Source organism: Aspergillus puulaauensis, chromosome 2, assembly GCF_016861865.1.
Source record: "Aspergillus puulaauensis MK2 DNA, chromosome 2, nearly complete sequence".
NCBI classification, from domain to species: domain Eukaryota; kingdom Fungi; phylum Ascomycota; class Eurotiomycetes; order Eurotiales; family Aspergillaceae; genus Aspergillus; species Aspergillus puulaauensis.
This window is the reverse complement of record NC_054858.1, coordinates 3,208,334-3,236,293: the sequence shown is the minus strand read 5'-3', so window position 1 is coordinate 3,236,293 and position 27,960 is coordinate 3,208,334. Positions and strand designations below refer to the sequence as shown.

At 50.3% G+C, this 27,960-nt stretch overlaps 13 protein-coding genes across 13 annotated transcripts; 4 read left to right on the top strand and 9 right to left on the bottom strand.

Annotated features, from left to right (window-relative positions):
* Nucleotides 1-193: 193 nt before the first annotated feature.
* APUU_21320S (ankyrin repeat domain-containing protein) lies at nucleotides 194-2,458 on the bottom strand (the record flags this gene model as incomplete). The annotated part of the gene is made up of 2 exons (XM_041700059.1): nucleotides 194-2,286; nucleotides 2,344-2,458. The coding sequence occupies 2 exons, from the start codon at nucleotides 2,456-2,458 to the stop codon at nucleotides 194-196; spliced, it is 2,208 nt and encodes a 735-aa protein (XP_041553082.1).
* Nucleotides 2,459-3,439: 981 nt separating this feature from the next.
* On the bottom strand, nucleotides 3,440-4,057 carry APUU_21319S (VOC family protein; the record flags this gene model as incomplete). Its single annotated transcript, XM_041700058.1, has 4 exons — nucleotides 3,440-3,458; nucleotides 3,528-3,619; nucleotides 3,688-3,850; nucleotides 3,915-4,057. 4 exons carry the CDS (start codon nucleotides 4,055-4,057, stop codon nucleotides 3,440-3,442), a joined length of 417 nt encoding a protein of 138 aa, XP_041553081.1.
* Nucleotides 4,058-5,009: 952 nt separating this feature from the next.
* Nucleotides 5,010-6,099, bottom strand: APUU_21318S (amidohydrolase family protein; the record flags this gene model as incomplete). The annotated part of the gene is made up of 3 exons (XM_041700057.1): nucleotides 5,010-5,170; nucleotides 5,218-5,982; nucleotides 6,033-6,099. 3 exons carry the CDS (start codon nucleotides 6,097-6,099, stop codon nucleotides 5,010-5,012), a joined length of 993 nt encoding a protein of 330 aa, XP_041553080.1.
* A 575-nt stretch (nucleotides 6,100-6,674) lies between these two features.
* On the bottom strand, nucleotides 6,675-7,972 carry APUU_21317S (FAD-dependent oxidoreductase; the record flags this gene model as incomplete). The annotated part of the gene is made up of 3 exons (XM_041700056.1): nucleotides 6,675-7,357; nucleotides 7,413-7,759; nucleotides 7,809-7,972. The coding sequence occupies 3 exons, from the start codon at nucleotides 7,970-7,972 to the stop codon at nucleotides 6,675-6,677; spliced, it is 1,194 nt and encodes a 397-aa protein (XP_041553079.1).
* A 618-nt stretch (nucleotides 7,973-8,590) lies between these two features.
* On the top strand, nucleotides 8,591-9,135 carry APUU_21316A (uncharacterized protein; the record flags this gene model as incomplete). The annotated part of the gene is made up of 2 exons (XM_041700055.1): nucleotides 8,591-8,720; nucleotides 8,771-9,135. 2 exons carry the CDS (start codon nucleotides 8,591-8,593, stop codon nucleotides 9,133-9,135), a joined length of 495 nt encoding a protein of 164 aa, XP_041553078.1.
* A 390-nt stretch (nucleotides 9,136-9,525) lies between these two features.
* On the top strand, nucleotides 9,526-11,868 carry APUU_21315A (Zn(II)2Cys6 transcription factor domain-containing protein; the record flags this gene model as incomplete). Its single annotated transcript, XM_041700054.1, has 1 exon — nucleotides 9,526-11,868. The coding sequence occupies one exon, from the start codon at nucleotides 9,526-9,528 to the stop codon at nucleotides 11,866-11,868; it is 2,343 nt and encodes a 780-aa protein (XP_041553077.1).
* Nucleotides 11,869-13,722: 1,854 nt separating this feature from the next.
* On the bottom strand, nucleotides 13,723-14,095 carry APUU_21314S (uncharacterized protein; the record flags this gene model as incomplete). The annotated part of the gene is made up of 2 exons (XM_041700053.1): nucleotides 13,723-13,812; nucleotides 13,910-14,095. The coding sequence occupies 2 exons, from the start codon at nucleotides 14,093-14,095 to the stop codon at nucleotides 13,723-13,725; spliced, it is 276 nt and encodes a 91-aa protein (XP_041553076.1).
* A 2,399-nt stretch (nucleotides 14,096-16,494) lies between these two features.
* APUU_21313S (carbonic anhydrase) lies at nucleotides 16,495-17,411 on the bottom strand (the record flags this gene model as incomplete). Its single annotated transcript, XM_041700051.1, has 2 exons — nucleotides 16,495-17,020; nucleotides 17,104-17,411. The coding sequence occupies 2 exons, from the start codon at nucleotides 17,409-17,411 to the stop codon at nucleotides 16,495-16,497; spliced, it is 834 nt and encodes a 277-aa protein (XP_041553075.1).
* Nucleotides 17,412-18,684: 1,273 nt separating this feature from the next.
* On the top strand, nucleotides 18,685-19,521 carry APUU_21312A (EXPERA domain-containing protein; the record flags this gene model as incomplete). Its single annotated transcript, XM_041700050.1, has 3 exons — nucleotides 18,685-18,883; nucleotides 18,960-19,358; nucleotides 19,421-19,521. 3 exons carry the CDS (start codon nucleotides 18,685-18,687, stop codon nucleotides 19,519-19,521), a joined length of 699 nt encoding a protein of 232 aa, XP_041553074.1.
* An 869-nt stretch (nucleotides 19,522-20,390) lies between these two features.
* On the bottom strand, nucleotides 20,391-22,487 carry APUU_21311S (ankyrin repeat domain-containing protein; the record flags this gene model as incomplete). The annotated part of the gene is made up of 1 exon (XM_041700049.1): nucleotides 20,391-22,487. One exon carries the CDS (start codon nucleotides 22,485-22,487, stop codon nucleotides 20,391-20,393), a length of 2,097 nt encoding a protein of 698 aa, XP_041553073.1.
* Nucleotides 22,488-23,147: 660 nt separating this feature from the next.
* SMD2 (mRNA splicing protein SMD2) lies at nucleotides 23,148-23,945 on the bottom strand (the record flags this gene model as incomplete). The annotated part of the gene is made up of 8 exons (XM_041700048.1): nucleotides 23,148-23,190; nucleotides 23,244-23,317; nucleotides 23,371-23,386; nucleotides 23,447-23,485; nucleotides 23,549-23,646; nucleotides 23,746-23,767; nucleotides 23,836-23,868; nucleotides 23,923-23,945. 8 exons carry the CDS (start codon nucleotides 23,943-23,945, stop codon nucleotides 23,148-23,150), a joined length of 348 nt encoding a protein of 115 aa, XP_041553072.1.
* A 577-nt stretch (nucleotides 23,946-24,522) lies between these two features.
* On the top strand, nucleotides 24,523-25,433 carry APUU_21309A (uncharacterized protein; the record flags this gene model as incomplete). Its single annotated transcript, XM_041700047.1, has 2 exons — nucleotides 24,523-25,218; nucleotides 25,281-25,433. The coding sequence occupies 2 exons, from the start codon at nucleotides 24,523-24,525 to the stop codon at nucleotides 25,431-25,433; spliced, it is 849 nt and encodes a 282-aa protein (XP_041553071.1).
* A 1,395-nt stretch (nucleotides 25,434-26,828) lies between these two features.
* Nucleotides 26,829-27,959, bottom strand: APUU_21308S (uncharacterized protein; the record flags this gene model as incomplete). The annotated part of the gene is made up of 1 exon (XM_041700046.1): nucleotides 26,829-27,959. The coding sequence occupies one exon, from the start codon at nucleotides 27,957-27,959 to the stop codon at nucleotides 26,829-26,831; it is 1,131 nt and encodes a 376-aa protein (XP_041553070.1).
* Nucleotide 27,960: the final 1 nt, after the last annotated feature.

The following is a 27,960-nucleotide window of genomic DNA, read 5'->3' as shown; positions in this document are numbered from 1 at the left end:
GGAAACATGACAAAGCGAGGGAAGAGGATGAGATGTGTTATTGTTACCAGCAAAACTCACACGCATTGATTCAATTGGACCACAAGCTACTAAAACGTCGAAACCTCAGTAAACAATATCTCTTCAATAATATATGCCTTCCAACATCTAACCACAAACAGCCTCCTCATTCCGTGTCATATACTTTCAAAACCTAATACAAGCCCAACTCCCTATAAGCGCGGAGTATCAATTTCAAGCTCTCCTCTCTACGGCATGATGCCGCTTCGAGTGCAGAGTCCTCCCTGCGAACCCAACCATCTCCGTCAAAATACCAGCGTTCCGGACCCCAGCAGTTTACAGCTGTTATAGCACCATCGAAAACATAGTATGCTGGACCAAGTCTTGGATCTAGCAGTCTTTTCACGACCTCAACATGGCCCTCCTGGGCTGCCAGGGCCAGCGTCGTCTTTCCATTGTTATTTTTGTGCCATCTGGTGATCCATGGGATATCCAAAAATATTTCCAGAAGGGGGAGGTTCCCCAACCAGGCGGCAAGAAGTAACGGTGTATTTCCTTCACTGTCGTCGGGGTCTCGCTGCACGTCGTAACGCGCGAGAAGCGTCTTTACCAATGCGATATTTCCCCGACACACTGCGTACGCGAGAGGTGTGCTATTCATGCTGTCCTGGGAGTTAACGTTAATCCGCGGGTCGTCTAGCAATGCACGCAGAATGTCTGGATTCGGGTGCTTCATATTAATCGCCCAGTGGAGTGGTGTACCAGCACGGACTCGACTCGCACTAGAGCGAGCATTAACATTGATATCAGGATGTTCGAGGAGAGCCAAAACTTTGCCAGTATCGCCGGATGCAATGGCACGGTGCAATGGCGTTCGACCATGCCACCTGGGCTTGTTAACGGTGATCCTGCGTAGGGTCAAGAAATATCGGACGAGCTCTTCATTTCCATCTTCCACTGCGGCCATCAGAACTGTCCGGCCCAGAGCGGCTTGGAAGTCTTTCGGGATGCCAGGAAAGGCATCAATGATTGTTCGCACAATTCCCATCTTCTTGCCCTTGATTGCTGCCTCGAGAGGCACGCACATGTCATCCTTGTCAACCGATATATGGGAAAAGAGAAGCTGGAACATTTCTTCTTTCCCATTATACGCAGAGGCATATAAGAGCGCTATAAGTTCATCATGACTGTCGAGAACATGAGCAAAACCACGATAAAGGTCACAATCAAGGTAGTCCTCCTCATCATCACTCTCCTCATAATAGTTGTCCTCATCGCCATCCTCATCGCCATCCTCATCGCCATCCTCATCGCTATCCTCATCGCTATCCTCATCGCTATCCTCATCGCTATCCTCATCGCTGTCCTCATCACTATCCTCATCATCAGCAGCAACTTTTCCGTCAACATGCTTGGTCTTGAATAATGCCCTGACGACATTCATATGCCCCCTCCGGACAGCATGAACTAGTGGACAATTACGCCCACAATCGCCATGACTGACATCCACTTCCTTTGTGGACTGGAACAGGGAAACAACACTGGCATACCCTGTGTTGGAAGCCCAGGCAAGTGGCGTCTCCGTTTCATTCTTTACCTCAGCATCGGCCCCATTATCCAAAAGAAATTTCACTGCGTCAACCTTCCCTTCAAGTGAGGCATAATGCAATGCAGTATTTCCATTCTCCTTCGTTCGGGTTTTCATATTGACTCCTCGTCCAGCAAGAAATCGAATAACGTCCACTTTTCCACCCAACGCGGCAGCCATAAGGGGTGGACAGAGCCACTTACCCTCAGAATCCGCATTGATGTCCAGGTCCCCGGGCTTTAGCAGTGCTTCCATATCTTCAAGTCGACCTAGATATGCAGCCGCCATTAGCGCAGCACCGCGCCATTCTCCTTCCCCATCCAGCTGGTGTCGATCGATTTCACCAGTAAGAGCGTTGACAATGGCCCTTGGTTGTTTGACACCAACGAGAACGGCTACCATGGCATTAGTGTAGACCCTTTTCAGTTCGTCTCGATTCCCCTGCCCGCCACCGGTACCTGGGCCGCAGAAGAAATCAACCGTCTTGTCAACTGCCTTACACACAGTGTTAACTAGGGCGTGCGGGCTCCTGCAGCTACGCTCATGCTGCCAGTCATAGACTAAAGTGGAAAGAAGCTTGGCAGCTGTGGCCGATGCTGCAGCCATCGGGGGGTAATATTGAGGCTTTATCAGCAATCGGACATCGCCTGCTCGAACATCAGCAAGAAGCTGCCTGATAACTAGGTCATTGAATCCGTCTAAGTATAGTTAGCTTACACACGTTTGCTCTCTGCCGAATTAAAGGAAATACATACGGCTGGTTAATCGCAATTCCAAAAACCAGGCCACTTCGTCATATTTCCAGTCAGGAGCTAGCTCTTTCATGATAGCATAGAGAAGCTCTGGTGGAAGGCTCAGAAGAGACGCCATTTGGATCGTAGTTGGTAGTATATCTAAGGAGCAAAGTAAGTAGTAATAGAGTCCGCCTTGTGGTTCACAACTGGGGAGGTACTCATAGATTTTATACAAGGGCTTGCTGTTCATTCATAACATGGCTGTAACAATTCATGGCAGAGCTGATGATGTATAGTGAATGCATGTAACAACAGTGAATGAAGCAACCACTGTCCTTTGTGATTTCTGACATTTTACGCACTACTTTCCTTACTTCCCTTCACTTGTTCATTCCGAATCTGGAAGTTGTGGTCTTCCAAAGAAAGAACTTTCGTGTTAAGTGGAAGAGCCTATAAACATTCCCATGCACAGTTTCTTTTTTCATTGACTCAGCCCAACGTATCCGACAACCCCTTTCACAATGTCTGACGCTCGAACAACACTCGAAACCTTCCCCGCAGAGGTCCTCATTCTCATTCTTAAAGCTCTACCGGACTTTTAGAGCTTAAAACCTGTAGTCTACGCCGCCCTAGCCCTACACCAAGCTTATCTGGAGGCTCGGTACAGCATCAGGTTTTCTATTTTTGAAGATACGGTATGACGGGCTGGTGATTTTATCAGATGCAATTTCTGCAGTTCGATTAAAGGGCCTGTCTGCTAGCTTGTAGCTAATAAAGAGCCCATAACTCTCATTTTGGAGGAATGTCGACTGATGCTCTACGACAGACCAGCGGATGTGGACGAGCTGGGTAAATTGTTCCGCCTCCACAGGCTGGCAGCATGGTTCCTCGAAGGCTTTGAAAGGACGATGAAATCCCCGGGTGTACTTATAGTGAACAGGGTTACTTGGGGACATGCAAGCAGATGATTAACCCTGACTGTTCCATCGAGTCCATGGCTCGCTCTCTAGATGGTAAAATTGTTGCCTTTGCTTCCTAATCCACGGTGAATCTCTTGGATGCTTCCACTTGGACTTTGAAAATGACTCCTAACAAGCATACTTCACTTTCACGTTCATCATACATAATTTGACACCCTGCAAAGGTCATCAGCAACCCGGTTGCACGACATAATCCTACTAGGGAAGAAAGAAAAACAAACTCACTCAATAAGATTCCCATCTGGATCTCGGACATAGACGCTCCTAATCCTCCCACGTGCACCGGTCCTCTCAACAACCTTTCCGCCTTCGAGGACCTATATTCCATATTTCACCTCTGATTAGATGGCTTGCCATACCCATGATAGTCAGAGTATGCACGTACGTCTATATTTGCGCTGTTGAAATACTCCAAAACCCGCTCAACACTCTCGTCGCTTAGAAAACACAAATCCCCACTCCCGGGCTGGACATTCTGTGCCTTGGGCTCGAATTCCTTGCCTGACTCGTGGAGGTTGATTTTCTGGGATCCGAAGAGGAGGGCGTGTCTGGTGCAGACTAAGTTAACGCAGTAAGGGACAAGGGCACATAATGCAACGCTTTGAGTCATACCTCGATACGGTGGGGTTTAACGGGGAGGTGAAGACTTCATGACGCATGCCCAGATGGGTTGTGTAGAAGGCTACGGTGTCGGGGATTGAGCGGACGGTGAGGACTAGGTGGTCCAGGGATTTGATAGTAACGGGGGCACTCATTTTGTAGAGTTGGGAGAGATGGATGGAAGTTGGGAGTGTGGAATGTGGAGTGACGTGATCCGCGATGGTTTGGGTTACCAGTTACCAGATCCGGTCTAGCGGGTCTAAAGAGGAGAAATTGAATTTGATATTGATTGATATAATATACCCAATCAAAAGTCTACTCTTCATAGCACCGAACGGTACGTCCGGAAGCATTACTCAAGTAGACATACGGGTCATCATTGGTGATGGGCGCCAGTGACTGGTGACATTGTTCGCTGAACACTCTTAGTACCGCCTTGCAGGAAAAAAAGAGTTTAGATACGTACGTGTATATCCAGCATTTTGTTGGAACAGTAAGGTCATCAGTCAGTAGCCTTGCCTCGCGGATGCTGTGATGATGGCTCATTAGCCCTATATATGCGTGGCCAATTACTCATTCGCACTTACAAAAAGGGGAGATCAGGACACGGCTGGTCCTTGGGGAGGAGGGAAGAGTCGATGTAGGGCAAATCGACAGTTGTGACCCGTGGTTCACTTCCGTTGGTATACCGGACTTCTGTTATTTCCTGGGAATGTTAACATTGAGGTTCTGTATTGCCTGGTTATGGTACTTACAAGCTGCACCGCAATGGCTCTGGGGAGTGAACCCAGTAAATACAAAGGCAGGAAAAGGGCAGGTCTCATGATTGTCAATAGAGATAACAATTTGGAAGAGGAATGACATGAGATGGGTTTTTATTGTGGGATCTAGCCTTATCTATTTATCCAGCCTGAGCGCAGCATACGGCATCTTCTGGTTAGGACTGAATATGCACGGTCTGGCTGCTTATTATACCACCCAATTAGGGGAGCTGACTCGCTTGGGCGTCTGAAACAATATCACCCGAGAAATGCCACTTCATCGGTGGATACATCACATTCTACCAATGCCAAATACTATTTCCTATGTTACGAATTATCTCTCACACTAAGACTGAGATTTAGCATGCTCCTGGGCCAATCGGGGCAATACAGCCAGAGCATTCTTGAAATAGATCTTGTCTCTGAGCCCTGCATCCAATGGATAATCATCAAGATCAACCTTGAACCGAGCAATCTTATCCGCAGGTGCATATGGCGAGTCAGACCCTAATCCAGCTAATTAGCAAGTCTCCAAAAAATGTAGAACAACATACCGTAGAAAATACGATCATGCGGCACAGCAGCCAGCAGCGCCGACAAAACCAACTCCGAGCTCGACAGCGCAAGATCAAAATAAAAAGACCTGAAATCCTGCATCCACTCTTCATAAGACTTCGTCCCGTCGGGGACACCCACCCCCCTCAACGACGGTGTAACCCTCGAAATAAGCCAGAGCAGTGTCCCCCCCGCATGCGAGAGAATGACCTTACAGCTCGAAAACCTGCGCTTCGTACCCGTCGAGATCAAGTCGATCGCCGCCCGGCTCGTCTCGTGCGGATAATCCACCGTCGACTGCGCGAAGAGGTCGTTGACCCTGTGCGGATCGATGGGGTGGGTCGGGTGGATGAAGACGACGGCGTGGCGAGCGTTCAGTTCTTCCCAGATGGGGATGTACTCCGGGTGGCCGAGGTACTGGTTCTTGACGCCGTAGCGGGTGAAGAGGGTGACGCCGTCGGCGTGGAGGGTGTCGAAGGCGTGCGAGATTTCGGCGAGAGTGCCCTGCGTGTCGAGCAGGTTGGGCATGGCGGCGAAGAAGCCGTATTGGGAGGGGTGGGCGTCGCGGAGGGATGCAGCGTATTCGTTTGCTTGCCGGGCTAGAGTGCGTGCGTCTGCGTCGCTGCCGGCGATTACTGGGCCTGGGGATGTTATGGACAGGATGGATGTTTTTATCCCGTTTGTCTGCATGGCTGCTTGGTCGGACTCGGGGGTCCATTCTGGAGTTGGGAAGCCGGAGGGGTCTCCGCCGGCATTTTCGACCGCTGGGATAGTTGGTTAGTCTGTTGAGGTTAAGTTTGGAGCTGGTTAATACCCTTTCTGTAGAAATCAGGGATGAAGTGGTGGTGGGTATCGATCTTGACCTGGCTCGATGTTGACATGTTGGCTGATAGTTTTACTAGTCCCGGTTTAAGATTGAGACTGGTATAAGATAATCTTTTATACGTACTCAGACTGTTTGTTACAAGTACCGCTCCAGTTATTCATGATTATCAAGAAGAGCAGCTGGCTGTACCACTTTACCCGATGGTTGCCCCGAAGGATGCGTCTCAACATAATCATGCTGCACATCGTCCCAACACACGGATGGTCTAGCCTCGGAGTTTGAAGATATTCGGAATCTGGAGATTTACAATTGCCGGTGGTAGATGGCTCTTCCTATGCCACGCATCCCGTTGTAAGCACAATATCGTGCTGAGATGGATGTAGTACACAATAGTTAAGCTCTAGCTGCCCACCACAACGGGATAACATACTTGGACATGATGGCTGATACTAGACGGTGTTGGAGATAGCTGGCTAGCCACCAGCCTTGCAAGGCCTTTTGGTGTAGTGGTCTAGCGTCTCATCAGGAGGTACTCATTGACTGTATGGTGGGCTTGCACCGCTACTTTTAGTATGCATTGGTTCAGCAAGGACTCGTATCTGGAGCAAACTAATAACCGAAGAATTCACACTACCAAAGAATCCCCGACCCCTCCTCATTAGCCCTAAGCACAATACTATCCAGAGTCGCATCCTGACCAGCCTTACGACTACGCAACACCATCTGCCGCCCCCTCGTCAGCATCCGATCCTCATACTCGCGAATCACATTCCCCGAATCCCCAGGACTCCCAGCAATACACCGTGCCAGATCACAAGCATCGCGCACAGCGGTATTCGCCCCAGCAAGATAAAACGGCACCATAACATGCGCCGCATCACCAAGCAGCGTCACCCTCTCGGACCCGGACGGCTCCTCGGGCAGTGTAAACTCGACAAACCGCACAGGCGGCTGGACCATATTCTCCGGCTTGGTGAGACGGATGATATCCGTAAGATACGGCGCGAAGTCCTTTGTTTCGGTGACGCAGCGGGCGTGCAGCTGTTCGCTGGTAGCGGTGCGCACCCACTCCCATTCCTTCTTCGGGGTGGCGCTGCGGATACAGCAGGCCCAGTAGTAGAGCGCTGAAGAGCGGTCTTCTGAGACGCTGAGCAGGCCGATCAGGTAGCGAAGGTTGGGGCCGTAGGAGAAGAGTCCCGCAGAGCCGATTTTGTGGAGAGGTTCGTATTGCTCTTTGCTTAGATGGAGTTCTGCGGCGATGGGGATGAAGCTGCTCTGGGATAGTTGGGCGGTTTTGTAGAGTTGTTTGCGGACTGCAGCGAGTCAGTACTTTATAATATGCGAGTAAAGATAGATAGGACGGAGTACCAGCGCTGTGAGCGCCATCAGCCCCAACGAGAAGAGAGCCAGTGGTGGAAGTGCCGTCTTTGAAATGCACAATAACGCCGTCGTCGAACTCTTCGTAGTAGTCGAGCTCCTTGTCGTTCTGGACGTGGATGCCCTCGCACAGCACCTGGCGGAAGGCTTGACGGTTGACTCGCAGCAGGCAGCGAGGACTGGGGTAGTTTTCGCCCCCGACCGCAGCTGTCGTCTTGCCGGTCTTGCTGTCGATAATGCTGAAGACATCGTTGCTGTCCATGTTGCGATTGACACTTGCAGTGGGAAGTCGCTGGAAGACTTCTGCTGGGAGAGATGCCTCCAGGTCAGGAAGCGATCTGTTCGCGGTCAATATCAAGAGGTTGGCATGAACATGGATTAAATTACTCAATCAATGCAACCGCCCATCCCTGCTTTCTGGGTTGACTGGCGTTCTCGCGCTCGAAAATCTCGTATGGAATGCCGTGTTTTCGTAGGCAATGGGCAAGGACCAGACCACCAGGTCCAGCACCGATGATGATGATTTTGTCTGTCGTATGAGGAATTGCCATTTCTGAATTTTGAATTAGACAATGGGATTGATAATATGCACGAAGACAATAAGCAATTGCAGGGGTGTGTGAAGAAAGACCAATCTGGGAAACGGGGCTGGCTATATTCAGCAGAACTCGGGAATAACGACAAAAAGAAGTACCGAAAGTATGGTATTATGCAGCTAATACGGCTACTCAGCTTAGTCGTCGAGATTGATGAGACGGTTGCATCTCACGGCCCCATGTCTATCCATCTTGTCCACTTCAGGGCTTCTGCAGAACCACCGGCCTCATCGGATAACACGGCGATGTAAATTCGATCCACCACCACACTGAAGTTGGCAGAACCCGGCTGTTTCGGTGTGTATTACCGGCGAGCTTCTCGTACCGTTGCTTATAAACTTTCTGAAGGAGTGAGGTGCCGCTGATGCCACAGGAGGGTACCACTTTACCCGATATTTGCGGATCCCAGGGGCGAGACCCAGACAAGATGACCAAGATATCGAGACACCGATAAGCCCAAACAGAAGCTAAGCATCTCCTGGATTTACTTTAAAAAGTCACATGGGCCACTTCTATGTCAAGTCAACACGAACAATCATCACCGGAATACGAAACAGCACCAACATCAACACCATGACCAAGCAGACGAAACCACTTGTGGAGGTCCCCGATCGGCCTGTCAGCTTTGTCCCTGTAAAGGGAGGCGATGTCCTTACTCTGGGACATTTGAAACTCCGAATAATGGAAGATGGCTCGAACACAGGTAAACTCCTCCGTCTCAGACTGGTATAGTAACTCATGGACTGCGAGCAGACATGCGCTTCAGCGCTGCCGAGATTATAATCCCAGAAGGCACACGAGGGCCACCGCCACACTGGCACGAAATGCACGACGAGTCATTCCTCGTCACGGAGGGCGTTGTGAGGTTCCATATCCCTGGAAAGGACCCGGTCGACGCCCATGCAGGCGACTATGTCGTCGTGCCAACTCGCAGCCCGCACACCTTCTCGAACATCGGACCAGGAACGGCCAAGATCTTCAGCACGTACTCGCCGGCGTTTTATGTCAATTATTTCAAGCTCATGAGCGAGATGTCGGAGGAGGGCAAGCCGATGAGTGCAGAGGCCAATGTCAAGGCGATGGCCTACTATGCGACCATTCCTGTGGCTGAGCCGTGAGGGACAGTCGGCACTGAATATGATGAGTTTTTCAAGAGGAACAAGATAAGCTGGGACTGCATGTATATACTTGAGAAACAGCGTTCTTCAGCCCGTCCAGGGCAACCAACTCCAACAATTCAGCGTCCAACAATTAGCCGTTCAGCAGTCTGCAGAAGGGAAAGTGGATATCGGCGTGTAGATCGTTGCTGACAGCAAGTAAGATCATCAGTCTTTGTTTCAAATCCCTGCAAGAGTCAGAACTAAGCAGCTGAGTCGCTGCCGGCCCCCAACCTGCCAGCGCCACCAACTTGGCGATTCAGTCCCTCGCCCAGTCCCCTAAACCCTCCTCTTCCTCCATCCTGCTCTCCTTCAACTCAATTAACATCTAGATCTAGGCTGTCTGTCAGCATGGAATCGCTCTCTTGCAGCCAGTGCTCTCGCCAGTACGCTAGCTATAGTGCATACAACAGACACCGAAAGACCCACGACCGCACGCGCTGGCACTCCTGCGACATCTGCGACCTGCAGTTCTCGCGCAGCGATGTGCTCCATCGTCACAAACAGATCCACGGCGAGTCCAGTGGTGGGAGCAATAGCGTTCGACAGCGGTCGATCCGGGCGTGCGACGAGTGTCGCCGGGGTAAGATCCGGTGTGACAACGGCAATCCGTGTCGCAACTGTCTCAAGGCTGGCAAGGCCTGTGCGTATCGCATGAAGTCGACTCGTCCCAGTGTCCGCGACTTTCCGAAGCGCAGTGCTGCTAACAAGTCTCGATCTGAGGCTGCTACGTCTGCCACCGTCACGACGGCCTCCTCTTCATCGCAAAATGAGAGCTTGATTTCGACTATGCTGAGTCCGGCTTCGGCCCTGGAGCCCGCTACCGGGGCCCCTAATCTGCTATCGCAAGCAGCAGCGCAACCGGTGGTGGATTTCGAGTCGTTGTTACCAGTACCGCTGCCTGAAACTAATGCGGTGCCGTTGTGGTCGGGGCCTCAGATTAACACAGCAGGAAAGTTGAATGGGCTTGGGCTGGATTGGAATGGAAGTCTCGGTAAGGATGCTTCATTCACACATATTGGCGACATATCTATGGCCCCTGGGCTTGGGGCGGACCTTTCGAATAGTTACATGGCCGGCCCGACGAAAAGCATGGGATACATGCCCAGCATCATCCCACCAGCAGCGACGCAACGCAAACCCCCAGAAGTTGTCCACGGAATCGTACAAGAAGCGGTCGATGATTTCCAGCAGTTCCCCATGAATGACGTTGTTTTCCGCTGCCGCAAAAGGCGAGCCCTGTCCCAACTCTTTGATTCTTCTTTCGGTGGCTTGGACGCGCCAAAGAGCGCAAGCCATGTTCTACATTCATTTGTTACATGCTTCTTCGACGAATTCCATCATATGTGGCCTATAATGTGGCGGCAGGGGTTTGATTATGACGCAGTTGAGCCCTTGCTCTACCTCACAATGACCTCCATCGGAGCCATCTACGCTGGGACTTCTCGGGCGAAGGCGTATGGCATGTCCATGCTGCACTCGTTAAAGGCAGCGGTTGTCAGTGCGTGCCTAGCATGTCCAGAGCACGAGGACAAGCTGGATCAGATATTCGAAGCCCTTCTTTTACTCGCAATTGCATCGCTGCACTTGGGCCATGCCCGGACACCCAAGTATATCCACCAGGCAAGGGCTGTGCTGGCCTCCCACGCGCGAAGAGTCAATCTTTTCAGCGAGACACCAGCACCAGACAGCCAATACGACGGGGAGGAAAGCCTGACGAGATGGATCAAACTGGAGCGGAAACGACGGATGGCATTCGCCTTTTTGCGGTGGGAGGCCATATCAAGCATTCTTCTAAACACATCGCCCCAGCTTTCATGCGAAGAACTGTGCCTGAAGATCCCCTGTAATCAGGAACTCTGGCTCTATGTCGGACCAGACTGGCGCGAGAGACTGCTGACTGCACGCCAGGAGGCGGCCTTTCATCCCATGTATGCAGAGCTCTTCTGGCACCTGCACGGGAGTGGAACTGGCAGTCTCAGTCTCACTCCTCTTTCGGCTCCCATCCATGAATTGATGCTTTACGGACTTCACCTGCCACTGGGGACGACACCTTTACATACCCAGCATGCCTTGCGATCGCCTGATTGGGAGTCCGTTAAAAGAATGCTGAATCCGATCTCCCTATACGACCGCGAGAACCTCTCAGCCTGGCTCCTGTACCACCTCGCATACATCCGAATCCACTCTAACATGAATTTATTTAAAATCCCATCCACAGATTCAGACGTCTCTACCGCTCCATTCGAGCAACAAAGAATCAACGACTTAACCTGCTGGTCCACAACGACTTCCGCCAAAGTCGCCCTGTACCACGCATGCCAGATATGGTACCTCATCACCGCAACACTCCAACAAGACGACCTCGTAACACCCTACTTCCCAAACCAACGAGCCGCCTCGCAACATAACATCGTCGCCATAATATGCCTGTATTACGCCGGAGTCGTCATGCGGACCATGGCTGATCTGTGTCCTACCATTGACGCGCAAATCTTACAGCCAAGGCACATCATGGGCGAGACTCTCCTTACGAGCTATAACATCCATGTGGAAATACAGAAGCTAGGCGATGTAGCTTCGAGACTTTGTCCTTCCTCTGAGGAAACTTCTTGGCTTGTTACTGAGATCAAAGCACTATCCTTGGGGGGCTGGTTAGCTACTTCTCCCGCTGTGGATATCTGGGAACTGTAGTACACCTGCCTTCAAAATATGTACATCTAAGTATACTGGGTGTTCGTTGGAATTGCATTTTATCTGGCAAGGCACAAAAGAACAGACCATTTTGCTGTATACCGGAAAGCTCCTCTCCCAATTTGTACTCCACTGTAAACGGCGGCGGGGGGGATGGTTAGAGTGGATATGCCGATCTACATAAGAGCGGAGAGACAGTTGCACCGGCTCGGGTCGACAAACTGTCCGCTAAAAAATAATTAAAGATTAGAAAACATAGAACGATCCAGTTTAGGGCTCAACCTCGGCAGACCAGATGGGTCACATGACGTGTGGCGATATAAGATGATGTCTACATATTCTCAGCCCCTTGCCTATCTATTTACCTACTTGGACTGTCATCAATATGCTGTCTGTTGGAATCACTTCTCATACGACTCCGACCGAGTATCAACTCCTCGACCTGTCTCGGCCCGAGATCAAGGACCCACATGATGTCCTTATCAAGATCCATGCCGCGAGCGTCAATCCTGTAGATCTGAAGAAGGCAGAGGGGGTCTTCAAGATGGCGCTTAAAGAGTCGTACGTGAATTTCTCACTATCGTTGAAAATATTTAGCATTGATGGCTCAGCTTTCCATACAAAATCGGGTACGACGCAGCTGGAATTGTCGAAGAGACCGGCACAGGCGTGACGAGATTCAAAGCTGGCGACGCTGTTTATGTTAGATTGCCAGAGTCGCATCGAGGTATCAAACCTATGATTTTGGTACTTGGTTCTACTTTTACTGACGTGGTATAAAGGCTCATGGAGTGAATACGCTGTATGCCCGGAGCGCTTCATCGCTCTAAAACCACCATCACTGTCATTCGAGGACGCGGCTGCCATCCCACTAGCGGCGTCAACTGCATTCCAAGCCCTGAAGAAATACGACGGTGATCTATCGGGGAAGACTGTCTTCGTGCCCGCTGGCTGTATGTCACCGCCTCACTATTATGTCCATGTGCGCTACTGACAAGACGATCTGCAGTGGGCGGCACTGGCTCTTTCGCCTGCCAACTAGCGAAGAATGTTTTCCGTGCTGGAAAGGTGATAACGACTGTTTCAACAGCGAAGGTTCCCAAAGTCCCCGAGCTTCTAGGGGAGGTGACCGTCGATGAAAGTACGTTAATCCTTGATCCGACTAACAAAGTGTAGATCCAGATCTGACATGGACAGTTATCGACTATAAAAAGTCCGACCCAAAGGATGTCATCGAGCATGGCAGTGTTGACTTCCTATTCGACACAGCCGGTCTCGCTATGGAATATCTCTGCCTGATGCGGAAGGGAACCGGCTGTATTATATCTATATCGACGACGCCGTCGGGGAGTCAGCTGCAGGAGTCTGGGGTGATGAGACTGCCCCATCATCCTACGGTCCCATTGGTTCCTAAGACTGCGTTGAACTTGATGGACTCAGTCCGTAGGTTCCGGGCAAGTCGGTATGGGGTCAGCTATTCGTATATGTTTTTAGATCCCAGTGGGGAGGACCTAGATAGGTTGAGCGGGTTCGTTGAAGAGGGGAAGCTGAAGCAGGTTGTTGGGACTACAGTTGATTTAAGAGATATTGAAGAGGTGCGGAAGGCATGCGAGGTCGTTTATAGTAACCGGGGTGGGTTGGGGAAGACGGTTATCAGAGTTGGTGAAGGGGGTGGTCAGTAGACTTATTACCGGAGCTCTACTTATTTTCGAATTTACCCATATATCTACCTATGTAAGCACCTCATACTTAATGAAGGACAGTACTGTTCATATTTATAAATTGAAATACCCTAACCTGGCAATTGGTCGATGTTGAATGTTCCAACTGCCACCACCATCACTGCCTCCCATTCTAGCATACTGCACCGCCATCATTCCCCCCATGGCATGTTCCACGTCCACAGTCTCGAATCTCTCTCCACCGACCACCCTGGCACTCAACCTATCACAACAGTACTCATTAGCACGATATCTCCATATTTGAGGCTAGATATAACACGATGGACCAAGTAAGCTGGCTGGATGGCTGGGTAACATACCACACCAGTCCTGTCACACCCGCAGAAATGCCTATCCCCGTTCGAGGCGTTGCAGGGACTGTTCGTGCGTCTCTGGTCACCGCCGTACCCGGCGCCGCAGGTATCCCTGACTTCGAGTTCGGGGGAGGGTGCAGCTGTTACAGCTGCGGCAGCCATGAGGGTTAGGATGAGGGAGGTGAACTTCATTTTGGAGGGTTTTGTTCTTGGATATTGAGAAGGGGAATATTGATTTGAGGAGCTGATATTGAGGAGTATTGGATTTTTAGACTGAGGGCCTTGTGGTATTTATACTTCTTTGCTGCTCTGGTTTGGCCTGTATAAGTCTGCTAGGTCATTCAACGCAGTTACACCGTCTTATTACCCAGCGTACGTCAGAGACAAATTCTATCCAATCCAGGATTGTTTTTCTATCTCACGATGGGATATGGTGTAGTATTACTGGACGCATTGTGCGGGGAGCCAGATATCACTATATCAGTGGTTTATCATAGCAAGCACGGGGCATTTGCTGAACCAAATCGCGCTAACAAAACCCAGAGTGAAATGTTAAAGCTGTCCAAGTAAGCTGTCCAAGTAAGCGGTCCAGACTGTGGCATCTTGAGGCTCGGGGCCATGGTGAATCACCTTACACTCAATCCATCATCGCAATGTAGCTCGAACCCTGCGCAGGAATGGTTTCCCCTGGCTCTAGACATGAAGGTAACGTTACTGGTCCAGTGCATACCTCCGTAAATTTATCATTGTGATTGGAATAGTCCAGTTAAACAACCAGGGACGAGAGCGTCAGGCCCAGAAGATACAGTTCTGCAGTCTAAAATGTCCGTCAGCTTAGTAGTCCACTGGATTACATGTTTCGTACTGACTATGGGAGAAATGCTATACTCTGCGTCAGATTGACTTGTCTAAGCCCTTCTCAATTGGCTCGCCATACACTTTCGCCATGATCATCTTCTATGTCTTCTATGCTGCTTAGAGGAATGTCTGGATTCTCCGGACCCACCCACTCGCGAGACCAGCCTGGCGGTGTAAAATGGGGTTTGAAGGGATAATCTTTATAAATTAAAAATAGAATTCCTCGAATAAGACGGACTACATCCATATGTTCCCAGTTGCCGGTCCCAATTGACTCCACGTCGAATGTGGATCGGCATCAGCGAGTCAGTTGCGTTCTAGTTGGAGATGTACCCAGCCTAGCAGGTCCTTAGGGTCCTGCATGCTGCGGCAGGCACAACCGACCTATCGTTCCTTCCTGGGGGAACCAACCCATCCATCGTACCTTCCCGAATCTGAGAATAACTTCAGCATGCGCAAGGAAAGTACGATGCGCCTGGATTGGATTTGAGGGGACGATGGTTGTTCCTTCCTTATCCATAGGTACAGTACAAACCGTAATTCGTCCCATCGCACCTTCTCTGGTGACACCATTTCGGCGGAATCAGAAACACCCCGAGTCAATAAATAAGAAAACAACCTATTCCTCTAACAGAATACAAAAATCGGAGGGTATAATTGAAAGCTTTCCGCGAAAGTGCTCGGGGAAAGGATGCTGTCCATGCATAATAGTTCCATACTCTGGTTCATATCCTATTCTTGTGTCTGATTCGACGTTTAACAGTTTGTGCAACGTTACATGCTATGGAGAGAGGCTGAAATGGCCAACCGATAAACCATTTATTTGCTCCTATTAGTGCTTAGTTATCTTTGCCTCCCGTCTGGCGTAATATCCCCAGATTATTGCCCAATGCCGTTTCCTAGGTACTCTCGGGCCCGGGGTGGGCTTACCCCTGTGATAAACTTTGGTCTCTAGTTGCGGCCTTTGATCTGAATATCTAATTATTCGGAATATTTCGAACCGTTTTATTCTACGAGGTATGAGGATTGAATGACTGAGGGGAAGCATCGAGGGCATGACTGCCGTGAGACGCATTGCTGCCCATGAAACAACCCAGGCTGTTCCAGATGATCATTCGTAATCTCTAGGGATATTCTCGCTCTCATCAGTCCACGATTCTGTGCATATCATGTAGAAAGCAACTACCACACCGAGTCCTGCTCAGTGTTCACGATGTTTTGGTGTATACTCGCGGTGGGGCCGAACCCAAATAAGCTTAACCAAAGTCGGCAATCCCATTTATGATTGGTGGGATAGACGGCCGGTTGTATGTGGGACCAGCGAATGTCGTTGGGACCATCGCCATCGCCCATGACAATTGACCAGCAAGCACGCACGCGGATCCTTTAACAGAATCTGTTGATTATCGTGCCAAGAACTGTCTAGAGACATTTTTTCCGGGTTAGAGACTTCGCTCCGACCCGTTGGATTCCGAGCAAGATAATGTTCCTGCATGTCCGCGGTAAACTGGACTTGACTTTTCCCACGATGGGCGGTTGATAGTGAGATTGAAAAATTGTTGTACATTATATTACAGCGCTTTTGGAGTTCATGGCATCTCCCATATGGGTATATAGATGATAGATTGAACTTCGACTATGCAAGACATCAACACCCCTCTTATTGAAACTTGTGTAACCCCGCCTGCTACTCCGTAACCTGAACACCACTTCAAAAGTCTCCAAATCCTTACTTAACCCTTGGTGAGGTTGTAGATCTTCTGGATATCCGCTAGAGTCCCCTCAAAGTCAAACTTCAGATCCCGGAGCAGTCCATCCTTGAGGTTGAAAACCCAGCCGTGGACAATAGGGTATTGGTTCTCTTCGTAGCTCTGCTGGACAGCAGCAGTCTTTATAACACTCCGGCACGACTCAATAACATTCAACTCAACCAAGCGGTTGAATCGAGCCTCCTGGTCCTCAATGGCATCGAGCTCCTTCTCGTGTAGCCGGTAGACGTCACGGATGTTTCGCAGCCACGGGTTAAGGATACCCAGGTCGGTCGGCGTCAAGGCGGCCTTGACACCGCCGCAGTTGTAGTGGCCGCAGACGACAATGTGCTTGACCTTCAGGTGGCGCACGGCGTAGTTGATCACGGACATGGACGAAAGGTCCACGGTGGGGACGATGTTGGCGATGTTGCGGTGGACGAAGACCTCACCGGCGTCGAGGCCCATAATTTCGTTCGCGGGGACACGGCTATCGGCGCAGCCAATGTACCTAGTTGTAGGAATGAGTCAGGGCTCTCTCTCTCTCTCTCTCTCTCACACACTCCCCTCTTGCCATGTAAGGATCGAACGTACAGGTAGTCAGGGGACTGGCCGGCCGCAAGCTTGTCGAAGAACTGGGGGTCGGCATTCTTCTTTGCGGCGACCCAAGCGCGGTTGCTCTCGAAGATCTTCTCGTGGGACTGTTCGAGGTACCGGGTGACGGCCTGGGGGTCGCTGGGGTCAGGCATCTTGGGGTCGTGGGTGTGGTGGGTGCAGTAAGGCGCGGCGAGGAATTGAGCAGAGCGAGGACGGAGGGGGGGAGTCTGCAGGGGACGGAGGGGCAGGCGGGGGAAGAGACGGCGCAGCATTGTCGAGGACGAGTCTGGAGTGCGTCGCAGCATCTTTAAACCCCCGCGGTCGAATTTCCCGCCCACTGCCCGGCACGTGACGGCCCTTACCGGACTGCCGCTTTGGGAATCTCACCTCAACCGCAGCTTTCACTTATCAACTGACCCCACGGACGGTGGGCATTGGACAATGATCAATATCAATGGGAGACTTCTGCTCGGGAACATGTGGGGTGAGTGGGCACTTCAAGACCGCGGTTGGTCCATGTTTCATAACGCTACTCTAGTACCCCAAGCCCCATAAGACAAACACAACATGAGAGTCTAGATACGAAAGTCGCTGCTTACAGAACTTGTCGAGGTCGATAGCGCCACGCAGAGGCAAAACAATAATTCGTGATCCGCTTTAAATCACAGCGAGGTAATGTCAAATCCTCCAGCCTCATCAGTCCTGGCCTATCAAACATGGGGGTAAGCGTGGGGCAATAATTTGGCACTTCTCAGCTCTCTGGCCTCAGGTCGGTGAATCCACCACTTGCGACAGGAGCACGAGGATACTTACCCGTGGAACAATGGAGACGCACGGCGTTGTAGTGAACATTTCCATCCAGAGACAGGGGTAGTTGTGTTGGGGGATGTGAAACCACAGGGCTCCTTTCGCTTTCGCGATAGCCCTATCCTGCGGGATTATACCTAACCATGCTGTGAGACTATCATCGAGATTGACTTGAGTCTTGATTAACAATTCCATTGAGCAGAGCACTGAACAGCTCCAAAATACCCCACCTTCAAAATGTTTATAGTAATGAGGACGCGGGTTTTATATTGAAAAGACACCGCCGCTATAAGTACTCAATTACCCATACTCGAACAAAAAAAAAAAAAAAAAAAGTCGAGAAAAAAAGAAAGAAAAAGGAGAGAGGTGTCACTGCAATGAAGGAAAAGCGAACTGTTAATACTGTGATAAAATGAGCCTTGAGGTGTCTGGAACTGGGCCAAGATGTTCAAGTGTGTCCCTTTGTTTCCGTCTGATCGGGTGTCGACTGTCGAAACCTGAGAAGCCCTTTCTGATGAATAATGGCCCTGTTTGAGTAATTAAACATAGACTGGACTGAACTAATTTCGGCAAGTTCCGACTATTTAATATCTGATATGGATGATTCCTGGTGCCTGGCTGTGTCCGCGGAACCCGACCGTTTTCTGTTCCGAGTCGTACGACCATCGAGTCAGCATCAACAACCACGACGATCGGAGTATATAAGATGGTTCCTGAACTCTGCATAGGTCTTTACTCTCATTAGCAACTCTCCACTCCTCATTCGTCGCCATGGCCCATCCCCACTCCTACCACCCCGTCGGCGTCGACATCCCCAACTACGTCCCCAATGAATGGAGCACTCTAGCCCTAGTTTCGACCTTTGCTGCCGTTGCTGTAGCGGTGCTGGCAACAGCAAAAACTCTCGCTACCAAGTCAAACCCTAACATCTCCATCCCGGACCTCTCCACCGTTCTCTGGTTTTCACTATGTACGTCCCATCTCTATACTCAGAATTTAATGCTGATAACTCTACAAACTTGTTACGTGGTGCTGATAAGTATTAGGCTCCCCCATCCACTTCGTCCTCGAGGGCTACTACGCCTCCAACTTCACCACCCTCCAGGGCTCGCAGCACATCCTCGCCCAGCTCTGGAAAGAATACTCCCTGTCTGACTCGCGCTACCTCACGTCCGACGGCTTCATGGTGATCATGGAGTCCGTGACCGCCTGGGGCTGGGGTCCGTTGTCCCTGATTCTCGCGTACTTTATCGTCACCGATAATGCCTTCCGCCACCCACTGCAGATTATCATCTCCCTTGGTCAGCTTTACGGGAACATCCTGTACTACGGGATCTGTGCGTTTGACTTTTTGGTGTATGGGGTTGAGTACTCGAGGCCTGAGAATTATTACTTTTATGGGTACTTTGTGTTTTTGAATGCCTTTTGGATTGTTATTCCGGTTTGTAAGTATTCCTCGTCCTACTTCGCTATTTTTGAGAGAGGGGTCTGGACTAACAGTTGGTAGACCTCATTTCTGATAGTGTGAGATCCTGCGCCGCGGCTTTTGCGGACGTCAAGAGGTTGAAGACGGCTGGAATTAATGGGAGTGCGAAGAAAACGACTTGAGGAATCTTCTTTCTTCGACAGACGGTATACTGCAGGATAGTGAGCCTACTAGCTGCCCAGGTGGACCGCATCTCAATGTACATCACTTTACGATGAGAATATGCAGACCGACATGGCACCGAAATGACCGCCAGAGGCTATAAGTCGGATACGGTTGGTAGAGTATACTAGCAGGATAATAACCCAATCGTATATACAAACAACCAAGTCTCTGTCTTATTCTGTAAATGTAAGAACAGTTAACGGCTCTCAGACAAAGCGCCTTGGTTTTATCAGGAAAGGACCCATGGGTTCGCGGCAATGTGGTAATTTGTTAGGGCCATCTATCCACCTCCTCAGGGAACAGACCAGCTGATATCAACTACTTGTACTTATTCAGAACCTCTTCCACCGGGATATTCGGCCTAGCGAAGATATACTTGGGGCCAATTCCAACATCACGGATTACTGGTAAATGTACTTGCAGGGAAGGCTTTTTGCTTGCTAGACCCCGGTGGGAATATAGAACGGGTCGGTAAACTGTGAGTAGGATTCTGCGGTGGATATTTTTGGAGGAAAGAAAGAAAGGGACATGGTCACGAATGGGTGCTCTTGACAAAGAGCTCTAATAAAGCAAGATCATCTATATGGCCCATTCGCTCCTTCCACAACAATATCAAAATATTATGGATTATGTCTGCAGTAGATTTAAAGCGAGAATTGCCGTTATTTCTCCGATCAGTCTGACATAGCAGTTCATTCGATTATAGATGGCTGATATCAACCATCTAAGACTAGCCCTAACTTTGGCTATTTACCAATGGCAAGTACTATCGCAGAGGCCTAGTGTTTGGTGCCTCAGATTAACATTAATGTAGCATAAACAGACTTTATGAACCGCTGACTCCTCCCCAGGTAACGTTTTTTGTCGACGACCGCATACCAACTTGAGCGCCCACCTGGATGCCAAATTCCTCTTTCCAAGATCCACAGACATAACAGGGTTCATAAACCGCTGCCCCATTGTCGACCAAGCTCTTCGCTATCCTCAGGAGTTCCGGGTCCTTTGTCATACTCGCCCGCGGAAACCCTGCCTCGCGCAGCACAGCGCAAACCAAACTTCCGCTTGGGCAATCATCGGACCGTACGAGAGCCGGCCCCCAGCGTTGGATGAGTATTTGTAAAGTCTTCACGTCACGGCGGTATGCGGCGTATTGTAAAGCCGTGCCACCATATCCAGTCTTCCCGTAAGGAGAAGCTCCGGCCTCGAGGAGCTTATCGATTACTTCACGGTTTCCGGTCTCGATAGCAAGGGCCAGGGAACATCCCCACTCTCGACGGTGCTCGGGCACGGCAAGTGTAGATTTGATTAGGACCTCGAGAATACGTGGCTCCAGCACGCATAGCGCGTTCAAGTGGTCGATATCAACGATGGAAATATCGGCACCGTGATCTAGGAGCATCTTGGCTATTTCTATGTCATTCCTTCGAATGGCGACGGAGAGCGGTACGGTTTCGTCGGGGAAGCCGTTCATGCTGGTGTGCAAAGCGTTATCCTCAATGAGACAATTGGGCCTTTTCTCTAGAAACAGGGTGAGCAACATGGGGGATGCCAGCTTGACTGCGAATAGAAGGGGGCTTTGTCCGTAGGAGTTGCGCGTCACGACACTGGCCCCGTTGTCCAGTAGGATGGACACCATTCGATGGATGCTAGCAGGGTGGTTCGTGCGGGGACTATAGTATGGATGAGCGAACAACCACGGGTCGCACAGGTAGTGCAGTGCTTTGAACCCAGGTCCAACAACATCCAGAGCGGACTCCCCGCTCTGAATGAGGAAGTTGAATAGCATGGTTTGGCCCTGTTCGACGCAGTCGACCCCCCGCATGCATTCCCACAGATGCCGATTAATGTGTCCCAGTGGCCACAGGTGAGGTTCGGCCTGGAACAGGGCGGCTGCAATTTTACGCAGTTCACGGTACATGTCGTCGCTTCTGGGGTGTATATATCTGGGCTCTGTCTCGCGTAAAGCAACCAGCTCGATGGCCGTTTTGTCACCCTGGCGTGTACACCGAGAGAAGACATCTGCGCCATTATTAACCAGGGTCTGGACGATGTCGGCAGAGCCAAGCCGACTGTGCAGGATGGCAGTATGCAATACCCGTTCCTTCCAGTCTGGATCTGCTGCCGGATTTTCGGTGTCAAGAATTGCGTCTAGAAGCGGCCGAGCAATATGAGAGCGCTCATTGCCTCCACCCAGCGCAGATTCCACTGGGTATGTCCGACTTGTGTTGGCTGCGGTGGCCCAGATATCTGCCCCTGCCTGTATAAGCAGGTTAACGGGCTCTACCGACTTGCTCTTCGACGCGGCAACATGCAGTGGCAACAGGCCATACTGGGACCTTTGGTTGATATCAGCGCCCGCATCCAGAAGAACCCGCATTGCCGCTAGGTTGTCGGTCATGATGGCCATATTTAGTGGTGTCACTGTGTCAAGATGGCCAAGCTGGGGGGATCTGCCTTGCAGGTACCCGAGCGCAATCAGTGTCTCCAGCATGGCGATATTCCCAGCCTTAACCATGAAGGTTAACAAGCATATCTGACAGGATTCGCCCACGGGCCAGATCCCTTGGTGTATTCTGCCCAGTAGATAACTGGTCAGGATATCTGATTTCCAGTGTCGCGCAACGTCGTACAATCTACGTTCAAGGGGACATGGCGTTATTATCGGGGTAAACCAGGGGTACTCCCATGGCTTTGCGTCCGCCTCCGTCGCTTTTCTCCTGGGGAAAGTTCGCAAGCCACGGTCGTACAGCTGAGGGGTTAGGAGCTCCGCGTGCGATTTTGACGTTTGAATCCAGCTGTTGAGCCATGCGAGGCAGGTATACGGTTCGGGATAATAGGCCCAGCACAGACCCGTATCATAGTCGGCAACCAAGAAGGACGCAATGTGAAGAAGAAGTTCGGGGGGCAGATCTGAGTAGGGCATCTTGACATTTCTTTCATGATTTTGGAAGATTCGAGCGGGGAATTAACGAAAGGGGGGGAAGGGTTTTAAAACATCGACAGTGTTCGGCTTGGGTGGCGTGAGCTTGCTAAACCATCCATGAAAACTTAGATACCAACTCTAGACTTGGATAAGGTTGCCTGAGTGCTGGATGGGAGAGAACGCTTACAGTGCAGGCCAAACATGATAGCACCCGCGTCATCAATACTGTATACCTCATGGTGGTGCAGCTTGAAAGTGCCAATGACATACGCAGACCAGGTGGTGATGCAGGCCTCGCGCCTCTCATTCCCGAACTCTACAAGTTACCTCGCATTGTGGAAAGCTGGGTGAAGTGTTCAGGGTTCGAATTGCTACCTAGTGGCTGTATAGTCGTACAAGACACGCTGCCGCGCTCTCACACTTCAACTGCTCGGGTCCGGAGGGAGTTCCATCCGCTACCTCATTCCGGTACCAGGACTGTCGCACCGACGACCACAGACAGCGGAGTCGAGGGCCGCGTAAGGCACCATTTTCTTCCCATTACTTTTCGACCACACGGGTATTCTTTCAATCAACGAAGAGCCAAAGTCAGAACCGAACTCCGAGCCGGGAGAGATGCCAATTCAATAATCCACACTGCTAGATCCGAAATCGAGAGCCTTAACTGAGCAGGACGAGGATGACGCTGTCACCTCGGAGGAACCTAGCAGACACTATTAGTACAGGCGGGGTGAGTATTTCCGCAGGGGAAGTTACATCTTGCTAATAAATCGGTCCTTGTTCACCGGTCGTCCCTTGCCACCCTTCTGAGGCTCGGTCCACATCTCTTTCTGTTTCTCATTAGCGGGAGCCTTTTCCGGGTCAAAGTCTGGTGGTGACATACGACGTTCTCGAGAACCCTATTAAAAAGTTAGTTTCTCATCCTCATCCAAACTAAATCAGCGATAGATCAGACATACATGTTACTATGGCGATCAAACGCCTTCACGCGAGCAAGCCTGTAAATCAAACCGTAAGCTTTCCACCCTGTCCAAACAAAATAGCAGACGCGGGGAACGTACAGTTTCCGATTCGACCGCAAACTGACCAGGACCTGGGTGTTGGTTCGCACAGCCGTCTGGAGCAGCGACAGAGGGCCATTGCTCAATTCATATTCCTCCTACACATTCATCCATTAGCGATCCAATCCAATCCCATCCAATCCCGGTATCCCATCCAGTAGCCAATATCGAATCGGAAGGAGGTAGCGATAACGTACAATCTGAGCAATTTCATATTCCCTGCAAAAAAAAAAATAATCAGCTTTGTTCCTGCCCGATGCAAAGGAGTCGCGATGAGCTTGACTTACGTGCACTCTGAGCGAGGCTTCTGGAGGAGGGCCCTGCAATTGTTAGCTTATTTTCCTTGGGGTAAAGCGGACGTCAACAGAGCGTACTGGATGTTTGGTGCGTCGGCCATGGTGTCTGTTTGGGCTGCGGGATTCTTCGTTGTCGGTCGCGACTTGAAATCGGTGATCGGTGATAGTGATATCAGCTCGATTGCCCGTCACGTGGCTGCAATTTTTCGGCCGGAATAATTTGCTCCTTTAGGTGTATCACGTGATCTTGAATAGAAGCAGAGAATGTGAATGTAAAGACTGAAAAGATTATTTTGATGATTTTTCTCTTTGTACATGTAAATCAGAGTATGTGGGATTGGTGACATACTATAACCGTGATTAAAGCTTGGGTGGTTTCGATGCAACTAAAGTGGATCTGTATAGCCAAGCAATGCAAGATATATAGTTTCTTGGTAATGCCTAAAGAGTGAATAGGCCCCTCAAACATACCCCATGACATGCTTTTATAGTATTATTCAATAAGCATGCTTCAAGTAATTTCCTTTTCCGAGAACTAATCCCTTACACTGTTCGACAGCCAAGGTAGAGATATTTAAGTAGGCAGCAGCATTCTCGCTATATAACCGCCTGCCTCATCTCCGACTCCACCAAACCATCGCTATCTACACTGCATCTTGAACAGAACCGAAGACGAAAATGGGCAAACAAAGCACCGTCATCTCCTCGTCCTTCCCGAATTCCTCTCCCTCCCTTTCCCGCTCTGAGATTATCCATTCCACCCTCTCGAACCTCACCCACACCGACTCTATAACCCGGTGTTATATAAAATCAGCCATAATCGACAAGAACAACAACAGTAGCAAAGACAGCCTAGAAGCCGTCGCAGAGGATGGTCCCAGTTCTAGCTCTAGATCCAGATCCAGCTCCAACTTTTCAACGCCATCAAGCACAGGCATCCACCTCAAGCGATGCAAGATCACCGCATCAACACTGAGCAACGCCTCCCTCCGGCGATGCAAAATTGCCTATAGCACATTGAGAGACATCCCCTCCGCCCACCGGACGGACGTCTCAAAGAGCACGCTCGATAACGTCTCTTCTCTCCGGCGTGTGTCAGTGTCGAACAGCACCGTCGCGAATGGGAGTGCGCTGTCGCGGTGTAAAGCCAAGGATAGCGTTGTGAGCAGCAGCGCCGTGTATAAGGGGTCGATTGAGAAGAGCCATGTTGCGGGGAGTCGTCTGCGGAAGACCAAGTTGAAGGAGTGTGATGTGAGGGACTGTGTGATTGTGAATACGGACTTTCGGGGGATGGTGTTGCGGAATGGGGTTTGGAAGGATGGGGTGCTTGTTGGGTGTTTTGGGGGGAGGGAGGATGTTGTTGTTAATGGGAAGGTATGTTTCTTTTATCTCTTTTCTGGGTTGATATGTTGGAGAGAGTACTGATGTGATTTTAGAAGATAGATATGCCGGTGAAGAATGAAAAGGAGAAGGAGAAGAAGAATGAGGTTCCTGAGAAGTGGATGGAAGGGATGGAGGACTCTGAGATGGAGAGCAGTGGCAGCGATAGTGAGAGTGAGGAGGATCTTCCACCACCGTACACTCCTTGATGATGCTCGACTCTTGTGGATTTGAAGCTTGGACATCCTCATTATATTGATTGTATACTGCTGGGTGTAAACACGTACAGTGAATATAACTCTAAATACACGAGAAATAGGGGTAAGCCAACGAACTGGAATATGATATCAAAGTAATATTAGATGCCTAGATGCTGGCTGATAGTAAGTTTAGTAACTAGCAGTCACTAAAGGTCGATAACATACATATAACTGGTAAAAAGTCCATGTTCCGATCCAGCCACTGTTCACCGTCCACCAACTAATCCCTTTCGAACAAGGATCTTGCTAATGGTTGGTCCAAAGTCGAGTAGGATTACAATGAGTTGGTCCAACGCCACGGCCAAAGGTGCCAGCCTGTAGAGTCCATATGTTTCTACTAAACCTGAAACAGGAGCTGTTATTGCCATGACATTCCTGAAAGACTTCAACCTGAGCGGGTCTATTGCCCGCTGTTGAATCCCACGGGGCGCTGTCGAATTAATAGTTCCACTAGATTGACCATCCCTGTCTGCAAGACATATCTCCGTAAGAGCATCGGATAGCTCTTTTTCATCTTCGGGGTGATGGATTAGGGCATGGCCGGCGGTGCTGGCCTGGCGAAGAATGTGGATAGCATCCTCGTGCTCGGCGAGTTCGGGGTTTTCTGAAGCAGAACTATTAAGAATATCAACTACTGTATGTTACTGTGATTTTGATTTGAAATTGCTATGGCATCCTCTTCCTCGCAAGAGGCCTGAACTATTAAGGCAGTGGACTCAATTAGAGATGACCAATCACCGCCTCAACTTCAACGATTGATTAAAAGGGCAAACATGTAGCTAACCCAAGTCAGTCATCACGCGATGATTATGTATCATTCTTTTGACAGAGTCTCCAGTGTGAGCCAGTCCCAGATCAGATCAATCTGCAAACAATAGTGGGGTATAGACGCGGAATGTCATGCCCATTCAGCTAGACCTTTACAACCAGTATACTGTCTGACAGTATTTATGGACTTCCGCAGCGCCTGCTTCAGGGCCAGTAGTCAATCCCAGTAAGCCCCAGAAGGCAGTTCACCCTTCTTGTGTAGTGAATGTGAATCTTTATGGGAATCTAGACAGGCTCCTGGGCACACTGTGCGGATCATGATTCGCGGGTGGATCAGTCTAAAAGGACAGTGGCAGCTGGTTTCTTGACAGGATGAAATGAAGAGATGAGTGGAGGACGAAGATGGAAGCTGGAACAAGAGGAAGAAACACCACAGCCGAGCATGAGACTATACAACTACTGTTAGGGCTGCAATCTAAACATCTGTAAATTATGGACATATTCAACCTTACAACATTTTTCGATATACACACCCACTCTATCAACCAAATACTCCAACAGGGAAAGAATCACGAATCATGAATGAAACTCCTTCCACACACTCGCCAACTCGCGCCGCATATCAGGCATCTCAAAGGCTTCACACACAGACGGCTCAATCCTAGCAACCTGCTCATTAATCCTCCTTGCACGCTCCAGACACTGCCCCCACAGTTTATCAGGACGCTTGCACAGCATAAGCCCCATGCCATCCAGCCCCTGCATCGCCAGCGCCTCCATCAACAACCTCGCCTTCTTCGGATCACGCACCCTCCGCACCCGGCGCGCATGCTCAAGAGACTGAAGCAGTTGATCCCCGTTGCCGCCATGCATGCTATCCTCAGACACACACATATCCTCGCGCGAATACTCAGGATCTAGATAATGCCGTATCGCCCTCTCCCACTTCAATTCCCACCAGGGCTTCACGGCAACCCATTCCAGTAGATGCACGAAATCGTAATACCAGCCAGTATTACTGCTGGGAAGGGTGCGGAGGTACTCCATGCGGGTGTTCTTGCTGAATCGCGGTAAAAGTTTACCCTCAGAGTCCGATAGGAAGGCGTCCATGGTCCGGGCGAACAACTCGCCGTAGATGATGAGCTGGAATGCCGGGAGGGCGGTTTCGATCCACAGGTTCGGTGGCTTTCTGTCGTTGCGCCGTTTCTTTTTGGTGGGTTTGTGGTTGGGGTCGTGGATGTCTTCGAAGTACCCTGGGTGCAGCTCCCATTTCCAGCCTAGCTGCTGGACGGAGCCAGAGAGGCGGTTTATGATCGAGAAGCGCTGCTTGTATGTTTTGCGGATTTGGTCGAGGGTGAGTGTGCCGTGGGCTAGGCAGAAGTCGTACAGGGAGTCGATGCCCCCGCTGAATGCTTTGCAGAGGGTTTCGTCGCGGTTTGGTTGGGTTAGGGCCCAGTCGCTGGCGGAGCGGGCTGTGATGGTGACGAGGAAGGTTGGGTGTGGTTGAAAGAGTGCTCGCCCTGAGTATGCTGCTAGACGGAGGATTGTTTTGGGATGGGTGTGTTTGAGGGCATTGTATAGATATCTGCAGGACGAGGAGGTATTGGTGAATGTCTCGATGTCGTCGATGAAACTGGGCAACATGCAGAGAATCTCTGGGGGGAGACTGAGTAGTCCTGCTGCTGGTGATGGGGATGGACTGGACATG